This window comes from Micromys minutus (assembly GCF_963924665.1).
Source record: "Micromys minutus genome assembly, chromosome: 1".
Lineage (NCBI taxonomy): Eukaryota > Metazoa > Chordata > Mammalia > Rodentia > Muridae > Micromys > Micromys minutus.
The window spans coordinates 179,058,650-179,068,299 of NC_137969.1; the positions used below are offsets into that span (position 1 = coordinate 179,058,650).

The 9,650-nt window shown below is 47.6% G+C and overlaps 1 protein-coding gene across 1 annotated transcript in view; it reads right to left on the bottom strand.

The window, feature by feature from the left end:
- CDHR3 (cadherin related family member 3) overlaps positions 1–9,000 on the bottom strand; it is a gene marked incomplete at both ends in the record, with an annotated part of 54,964 nt that extends 45,964 nt beyond the window's left edge. Inside the window, 4 exons of the mRNA XM_080911993.1 lie at positions 1,148–1,245; positions 2,979–3,144; positions 6,965–7,164; positions 8,937–9,000. Of these exons, the coding sequence (XP_080768119.1) occupies positions 1,148–1,245; positions 2,979–3,144; positions 6,965–7,164; positions 8,937–9,000 (528 nt within the window). The remainder of the gene's footprint in view (positions 1–1,147; positions 1,246–2,978; positions 3,145–6,964; positions 7,165–8,936) is intronic.
- Between the last annotated feature and the right edge of the window lie 650 nt (positions 9,001–9,650).

Genomic DNA, 9,650 nt, shown 5'->3' on the forward strand with positions numbered 1-9,650 from the left:
TGGCGCTGTCTTTGAGTCATTTCTGCTGCTACCCCTCACCCATATTACTGTAAGTGAGGCCAATAAAACTCATTGGCTCACCAAGTTGGATTTCAGAGCGTGTAGATGTATGTGTAGCAGCTCCCCTGGAAAAAAAATTATCACACAACAGTGTTGCTTTCACTAGAGTAGATGCCACCCGTCCATGTTCTTGTCTTTATGCAAATGCTGATAGGAATGGATCTTGAACGAATGAACGAACGAATGAATGAATGATTTGAACAGAAAGACATCATCTAAGAAGAACATCTATCTGTTATAGAGATGTCTGCCACTCCCTTCCAGCAGCTGTGGCTGCCTACATTGGAGCTGGAGGTTATTCCCATGCATTACTTTTGCCTGTTAGAAAAACTGGTCCTGTTGGAGCTGCAAATTCACAGCCAGTGGGAACAGCGGGCTGTGGCGTTACCGAGGGCTGACTGTCCTGTTTGAGAGTACTCTCTAGATGGTAGGGCTGGCAACTGGGTGCCTGCTCCCTTGGTAAATGTTTTTCTCCCATTGTGTTTTCCTCTGGTTTGGTCCAGACAGCTACAGGGCAAGTTCAGCCTCAGGAAAGCAGAGAGAGGCACCCTCCAAGGTATAGCTAAGAGCCTTCACCTGGGGTTGCTGGGTCTAAAAGTCTCAGCTCCAAGAAGGAATCTGATTTCAAATGGGAGAAGGAGGAGACCTCAACTGTCACTCATCTCTCTGGGACCAGTTCCTGTTCTGCAACCAGAACCCTTGAGACTTAACTTTCTCTTAAAAGAAAAATGTCTTGGCTACGAACTTGATTTCATCTCTTAGAAAGGATGCTAGTTCCAAGTTTGGGGTGCACTTTTAGACAGGTTTAAAATAACAGGGGTGACTTTCTATCAGGTTGAAAGCAAATGCCGCCAGCTTGACTTGGCCTGGGCTGGGTAGCTTCTCGTGCTGCCTTTCATGAGCAAGGCGTGCCTGTGTCCGCTGGTCTGTTTCTGCTGCCATGGGCACAGGAGCTCAACCAGATCACAAAGCATTAGGTACCTAAAGCCATTGCCAGACCCGCTGATTCTGATGCCCACCTGCCAGGCTTGGCCATCAGGTTTCTGCCCCAAAGCTCTCATGGACAGCAGCAACTGAGGATACTTACCCTGAGGGGTATGTTCTGGCTTGTGTCTTCTGGGTCAAACGCCTCCACCTGGTAAATGAATCCAGGGCTTGTTCTTTCTATGACATAGAGGTTTAAACCTGTTCCAAGTCAAAGAATAAAAGTGTCTCATCAGATAGGGAATGCCAGCTCCAGCCGTTCAGATGCTGCAACTAAACGGAACCAACTATGCTTGCTGGTGTGGGACAGAGAGCAGCAAGGATAAGGCCCAGAGAAAATCTACTTGAACCACGTTGTTTATGGCGAATTCTACAGCACTGGGCATCGTGTCTTCAGTCTTCAGTCACCTCCTCCACTAGGATGGGTGTCTTTCATCCTAGCGTCTCCAGTGTGATGGTGCTCACATTCAGATCCATCTCCTTATGTTAAACTGTCCCTGTGAACCACTTGGACTCCCAGCAGAATGTTTGTGATGAGTGGCCACACAGCGGAGCAGGAAAGAGATGGAGAAATCTATAGAGGTCTCAGATGCTCAGGGAAGGTACCAAAAGCTAATTCCATCTGCTACGGTGTTCCTAGTGATACAGGCAGCAAGAATCCAAGTTGCTTTCTGAGAAGTGGCTAAGGACATTGAAAAGAACATTCCTTGTGGATACCATGCTGAAGATGTTGTATCCACCCCTTCCTTTGTTCTCACAATAGATCCATTATAAGGAACACATTTTAATCATTCTGATACTGTAATTAGGGCTTTACAATGGAGGAAACTGTCAGAATGGCTACAAAGTTGTCTCACGTAGTAGGTGGTGGGGTCAGAATTCAGATCCAGCCTCAGGGTAAACTTGTATGTGCTATCTACTAAAATAGGAAAGAGACTAGAGGATGCTGGGAGTGGGAGTAGGGTGAGGCAGGACATAAAGAGTTTGGTTGGAGAGTCTTGTTAAGTTTAAGAAGTCTTTTGGAGGCCCAGGAGACACTGGGTAGAAGGGATGGATGTCTGGGTGATGAGTTCTGAGCGATCCCAAGAGGAGCAATGGACTTGGGGTTTTCTCGGTCCAGGGAGCACAGCCAGGAGCTTGGAGAAAACTGAAGGGAAATGCTGCTGGGATCCATCATCTGTTGTGTTTTGTTTTTTACTTATTTATCATTTATGTCTCTGTGTGCGTGCGTACGTGTGTGTGTGTGTGTGTGTGTGTGTGTGTGTGTGTGTGTGTGTGAATACATACATACACTTGTGTGCATGATTCACCTGGATGTACATGCCAGAAGATCAAAGAACAGCTTCATGGGCCAGCCCTCTCATTCTGATTTTATGTAGGTGCTGGGAATCGAACTCAGGTTGCCAGGTTTTCATAAGAAGTTTTACCTGCTGAGTCATTCGTCACCCCTATTTTTATTTTTCATGATATCAGAAAGTGAACCCATGGCATGTGATGCAAGCATCCCACACTACCAAGCTACCTCCCCAGCTTTTCACCTTCTTAGAGCATCCCTGACTGTCTCTCAGGCAGGCCCAGGACACGCAGTGCCCAGAGTCCATGAGGGAGAGAGAATAAGACATCTGGCCAGTGGGTGCAGAGTACAGTGACAAACCCATGGTAGGCTGAGCCCAGGATCTTCTAAAATGTCACATTGTGAGGTCCCTGTATTCAGTGTTCTTCTGGGACCGAGAGGAACAGAGAGAAGCACAGATGCCAAGCTCTAAAAGCTGCTGGGAGTCACGACTGGGCATGCTGAGAGGAAGACACTCCATTCCTCCCTGCTCGTTAAGCAGCTGCCTTTTCTGCAGAAGCAGCTGCTCGCTCGTCTACGTTTTCTGTTTGGCTCTGTCCCTCAGGGTCCTCCCTGATGCCACTGCCTGGGTAGGTCTCACCTTGTGCCAAGCTCCCTTGGAACTGAGGCGGCTCGTTGACATCTGTCACCTGAACAGTCAGGACTTGCACATCTGTGACGCCGACGTCATCCTTAACGTAAATCTGCAAATCAAATATTTTTGGTCCTGTTTCAAAGTCTAGTTGTTCCTTCCCAGTGGTGACAACCTAAAATGAAATGCAAGAGTCTCAGCGTCCACAGGAAAGGCCGGCTTTGCAGGCAAGCATTTCGCAAGGGGCTTTTACTAAGGAGAAAGCACCCCACTCGGGGTGACCACTCTTCACTTGGTGTCGGAGGCAGCAGGTGTTCTTCTGCCTCAGCCACTCCGACAGAAGCCCTGTGGCATTTCTCAGAAGCTCCTCCCGTGCGTGATGCTGCTTTTCATAGGAAAGAAAACCGTTCTGGAGACATCCCGCTGTAGTTAACCGGGAATGGAAAAACCCAGAATTTAAAAACCTGTTGTTCTTCGCACTAGACCCCCAGGCAGGCACCTCAGCTGTCCTGGACACAGGTTCTACCAGCCCAGAGACACTGCTATGGTGGAATTGTCCTGGAAGATGTGTGTGTTGAGGTGGAATGCGCAGTGTTGTGGTGCTGGCTGGTTGGGCTAACCAGTAAGCAGTGGTGGTGGGTGGTGAGTGCAGTTCTCTAGTGAGGACCAATGCTTTCTTTACCTTGAGAGTGAGCCATTACAAACTCGGGCCAGCTTCCCAGGCTTTCCTTGTTTAACTCTCTTCCTCTCTTTCTTGTGCCTTCATCACAGTTTTTTGGTCATGCCCTTGTGTAGCAAGAAGGCCCTGGCCAGATAGCAACACCTTGATGTTGAACTTGCCAGCCTCCAGAAACAGGAAAATAACTTTCTTTTCTTCATAAAAGACAACCCAGTCCGTGGTACATTGCTACAGTAGTAAAAGTCAGACTGAGGCAGACATCCAGGGCTGAATCTTCTCTCCTCTTTTTTCCTCTCTGTCAGTCTCTGTCTATCTCTCTATCTGTCTGTCTCTCTGTCTGTCTCTCATTAATGTGGATTGAACCCAGAGCCTCACACATACTAGACAAGTTCTCTACCTCTGCACTACAACCCTATCTGAAGCACTGGATTTCTTCTAGAACTTTGGCTGCTATTACACCCAGGGCCAGGACATTCCTCATGGTGTAATTAAAGCACTTGGCTCTAGTCCCATTCCTCTGCTGAACTTCTGTGCAAGCCCAGGGGAGTTCCTGTCCCTTTAGCTTTTTTTCCCATGTGATTATAACTCAGGAAACCATTCCTGTGCTAAGTGAGCAACTCACACTTTACAGCAGAGGTGAGAGTCAGGAGGGAGAAGAGTGCTGTGACTTCTCTCTATCTAGAGAAGGCTGCAAGGGAGAGGTAGTGGGTATCGGGTGTGACCTTGCACGATCTAAACTGGTTACAAGGAGATTTGACAGCCACAAATGTGTATGGACAGTGGAGGAGGACAAGATGAGGGCAAAGAGGGGGACAAGGTGGCCTGGTGTCAGCAGACAGCCTTATCTATGGATAAGCCTTTTAGCCACTCATCCAGAACTGGGCTATCTACTCTGTCTACAGAAGGTGTAACAGGATCAACATGTCATAAGCAGAGACTCTGCACCAAACAAACTTCAAAGCTTGATTTCTGGTAACATCGCTTTCCTATGCCTTGGTTTCCCCGTCTGTCACCTGAGAATAAAAACAGCACTGGCTTCTTAAGGTTGTTGTGAGGATTGAAAGAGCTGACTCCAGAATGTGGATGCCTCAGTCCTTCTTGGAAGGGAAAAGAAAACGGGGGAGGAAATACAAGGTCAAATAGAGGAGCAGGGATTGAAGAAAAGATCTACAGATACTGTCTCACCTTGAGAACCACCGCATATGCTGCCACCAAACCCAAGCACTATTGCTGATGCCAAGAAGTGTTTACTGGCAGGAACCAGACATAGATGTCTCCTCAGAGGCTCTCCCAGAGTCATACAGATATAGAGGAGGATGCTTGCAGCTAAACATCAGACTGAACACGGGGACTCCAATGAAAAAGGTTTGCACCCTCATGGGAAGAACAACATCATCAGTCAAGGCACTGAGGTGGAGAGGGTGACCGGGAGAGGGAGCATGGAAACAAGCTGAGGGGGAGGAGGGAAGGGGAAGGGGGAGTGTGACATTTGAAATGTAAGCACAGAGAATATCCAATAAAATTTAAAAAAGAAAATAAGAAAGAAAGAGCTGAGTCAAGGGCTGTGCTCCAGTATTAAGCACTCTCTGCAAGGGTTGGTTTCCCGCCTGAGGAGACCACATCCACAGGTCCAGGATCCTGTAGAGACACTCAGTGCCCCCTCACTTATAATATGCCAACTTGCTGCTCAGGCTTGAGTCCTCCTCTGTGTCCCTAGTTAGATAATCCTTTCCTCCCACATCACCCTCAGGAACCAGCTTGAACACCCTACAGGAAGCAAGCATCCAGACTTCATATCTTAGAACCAAAGGGATTCTGTTCCTACCGACATGAATAGAAAAACTGTCTTCTCACCAGCGACTGTCAAATGTTTATGCGGTTGCCTCTTGCCAAGCCCGTCACAAAATTGTATTTATCACAACAACTGTAAGTTGGAGAATGTCTCTCCACTTTATATACAGAGACACTAAGTCTGGGGAAGGGAGGGGAGGGAAGAGAAAGGATTCTTCTGAGGCACAGGGGTGGGGGGGGAGGGAGCTTCAATTTGATTGCAGGAAATATGACTGTAGAATTCTTGGGTAAAGAGTAAATTTGGCTTTATATAAATGGACTTTGACATCATCCTGAACAAAGCTGAAAAACTTGTTTGGGTCCACAGTGCTCAGAACAGTTAACAGGAAAAGAGGAGTCAGACTAAACCGTGGAAGAATGAAAGGGAGGAAGGCACTGCCTTCACAGGACCTTGGAGAGTTCCTCTGCAGCTGCAGAGCCCTACCTGCTGACCCTCCGTCTGAATAACTCAGAGCGTTCCTTGCAGAGCCAATAATTCAGGAGAAAACTCCTGGACCATGATTATCCCAACAGGGCTGAGGAGACCCTCCGCTTGGCAGCAATGGGGTCTACTTGTGAATTAATAGCTCAATAAATGTTAAAAATGAGAGGTCCAGGACTATGTGCCCTGTGTTCCAATCACGGCTCAGCTACACATTCGCTGTGAAAGCTTCGGCAAACTGCACAGTCTTTTTGTGCTTTGTTTCCTCATCTGTGAATAGGAGGGAATGTTAAATCACAACCAGTGTACCTTGAGGATTTCAAGAGCAGGAGTGAGAATCATTTTTCAGTGGTGTCCAGCACTCTGTAAGTGTGAGCAGTTGGCAGGGCTTAGGGGAACAGACTGGCAGCAGCTGCTGAAAGCAGGCCAGATGTCAAGAATAGATAGGCAGGGCAGTTGAGTCCTGGAACCAGTGTCTGGATCCTGGGACCTCCCATAGGATGATGACTCAGAGCACGGGTTCTACAAGCCAGCTCTAAGCTCCTGATCTTCCTGCTTATTGGAAGCTCTCGTAGTGATGGAGAGGGATGAGGTGCATTTAATAACAGCAGAGTAGATTCAAAGTCAAGGACACAAATTGTCAGATTCACCTGTCAGAACTGGGTCTGGGAAAAGCAGAGACAGAGACTACAAGGATGCCTGGGGTGTCAGATTCTGGAGATCACCATCTGGGTGGAGATCTAACTGTTATTATTTAGTTCAATAACAGGTACAACTTTTCAGCCAATTAGGATGCTGTTACATAACCAAGTGCCAAACGGGGCATTACATGCACTGTCCAGTTGAATCTAATTCACTAGCCTATGAATCTGGGGCATGGAGATGTCAATCACCCAAGGGAATTTTCGTGAAGATGGAGGAAGTAGCCCTCACCCTGGGTTCAGGTCCTTTGCTCTGTCTCACCGGTTTGTCTGGAGCCACATTAGATGGTGTACCGTGTACAGCTCCTTTACAGACTGGGGGCATACATGAGAGGCCACTTACCTCAAAGCTGGTTGCTGACAGACTGTTCACCCTGAAGGCCTCCGTGAAGGGCCTTGGGTTGATTACCATGGGAAATCCAGGGATCACAGGTGACAATGACACTGATAAGTTCACAGAAAAGGTGTGCACAGACGTGGCAGGTGGAGCGTTCTCTGCCACATTGCTAGTGGCAGGCAGATGGAGCAGGTGGAGAGCTTCTCCTGTAGGTTTAAACAGAAGCAAGGTGACATAACACAAAGCCACTGTCTGGAGACAGGCTCACTGCTTGGTCTGCAGCTTCATTTCCTGGCAACAAAGGGGACTGGTCATCCCCAAGACTGGATGTTTTCACTAAGCAGTGGAAGTAAAAACATGGGCTCTTCTGGGAGCCAAGGAAACAGCCAGACCAAAAAGGCATGAAATCCGCTGCCACTGGAGAACAAAGCCTTCAGTCCTCACCCCCTCCTTGCTGCCCTCCTCCCTTCCGGCCTCGTTAAGAGCCAGGAAAAGAATCTCTTAAAGCTTTTAGCAGGCTAATGGCATCTCTCTCTTGCAGGGGCTCAGAAGATTCTGGAAGTTTATTTTCCTCCTTGAGGTACTGTTGGATTCATGAGGTCCTCTGAGAATCGAATGTGCATGACTCCAGTGAGAACTCCAGCAGCATGGGGGATTTCTCCCCCCGGCCATTGGCAATGTCAGGACAAGGAATGGCATGCTGTTGTTGGAAGCTGTTTTGGGGGTACCCTTTAGACGACCAGTCAGGACTTCTTGCTTGATCAATCCTCATTTCACAGAGGAGAAAATGAGAGAGTCAGGGTGGCATATGGATTTCTTTGGACCTCACTAGAGACAGGGGATTTTATTATTTAAGTGACCACATGTTTCTCCCAGGAAAGACTAGGGACCATTGCAAGGCACCTATGGTACTACGCCAGATTTAGCCACTGCGGAGGCCATATTCTCTCAGTTTTACAGCATTGCTAACGAGAGTGGGTTGGGTCGACTAGTGTCCTCCAAAGATTCGTGTCCCACAGAAACTCAATGATATCCTATATGGAAATAGCTCACTTGCAGGTGTATATACTGAATTAGGTTATCCACTTAGTTCGGTGGCTCATGTCCATAGAAGCAGTCAGGACACAAGTAAACATGCAAAGTAAGAAGGGTACGGGGTAGAGGAGGAAGAGATTGGAAAGATCTCACCATGGCCATCAATAAATGGCCATTCACAGCAGCAAAAATATAAGCACAGAGCTGGATCAGAAGCTGGATATAGTGATACAGGCCAATAATCCTAGCTCCTTAGTAGCCTGAGAAGAAGGAGGATGATAAGCCCAAGATACGTGTATATTCAGAGTGAGTTTAAGCTAACCTTGCCCATTTTCTTTTAAAGGCACAGAAGGTGAATGCTATCCTACTACACACAGGGTTGGGGTTGAGTCCCTAATACCACACACCTGTTAACATGCAAAGAGCTCTGCTAGTCTATAAGCTCAGTGGGAGCCTGGAACTCTTGATAAGCTTCATCTGGGTTTCCACAGCCTCACTGCCCAGTGGGAAGACTGCTGGGGCTGACAGCCTTGGCACTTCTCCTTTAAGGAGCTCTGTTAGCCACTGCTAGCCCCTGGTGTTACTGGAATGGACACGCTGACTTTGTTGCATTGCTCATCTCTTTGAGAAGACCTGAGTGTGAGATTAATTTCATGGAAAAAATAGCATTCCAACTGAGGAGCCCGACTCCAAGATCAGCATCCTCAGTCCTTAAATGTCATGCTTTGAATGACAGCAAGGGAGATATTTTGGAAGAAGCAAATAGATCCAGCAACCTCAAGCAGTTTGTATCAGGAACTGCTCATTCTGTTTACAGATGAAGGCAGGCTTTCCTTAGTGATGCCCTTTCTGCTGACATTCATACAAGAGATGTCCTATCTTTCTGGGGACTTCTCAGGATGAGGTCATGTGCCAGGATCATGACAACGAAGGAAAAAAATACCTTGGAAGCCTTCACTGGAGATACTGGCAATAACGGTAGCCACTGTAAAATCTACATGCCCCATTCTCCAGAGGCCATGCCAACAGAGAGGTGGGGACAGTAACAGCAATTGCAAAGCTTAAGTAGCATTGCATGCTAACATGGTGCATTAGTAAGATGCAATACTCAGAGCACTAACCCATTCATCCCACAGGTAAAGTTGAGGGATGTCCCAAGGTACCCAACTGAAAGTGATGTAGCCAGAGGTGACCAGCCAAGCTGTAGCAGAGAGGTCAAAGGCTCAAGGTCAACCCTCCTTCTTAGACACTTCATTTCCATCTTAAGGCTGGTCTTCTAGAAGGTTCTTTTGGAGGCTGGTGAGCAGGCAGGAGGTTTTAATGGAATTTGACTTACATGTGTGCTTTAAGAATCAAATTAGGACTGTTGGCATCTAACATGTAGAAAACGAGTGGATTAGCAGTCACAGAGCTGCCTGTGGCATTGTGATGCATCACGCACTTGTTTTCCCTGAATCACAGCCTTTCTAGGAATGAACCTCTGGGGCCTCCTCCTGAGAGACACTTGAGGCCTCCCTAGCCTCAGTTACTGGCAGAAAGCTGACCACTTTGTCCCCTAACACTACACGGTAATGCATAACCTTTTCTCTAAATTACAGCCTCACTTTTGAGACACAAGCAACCCTCACCTGAGAGGAGGCTGCCAATCCACCTTTCT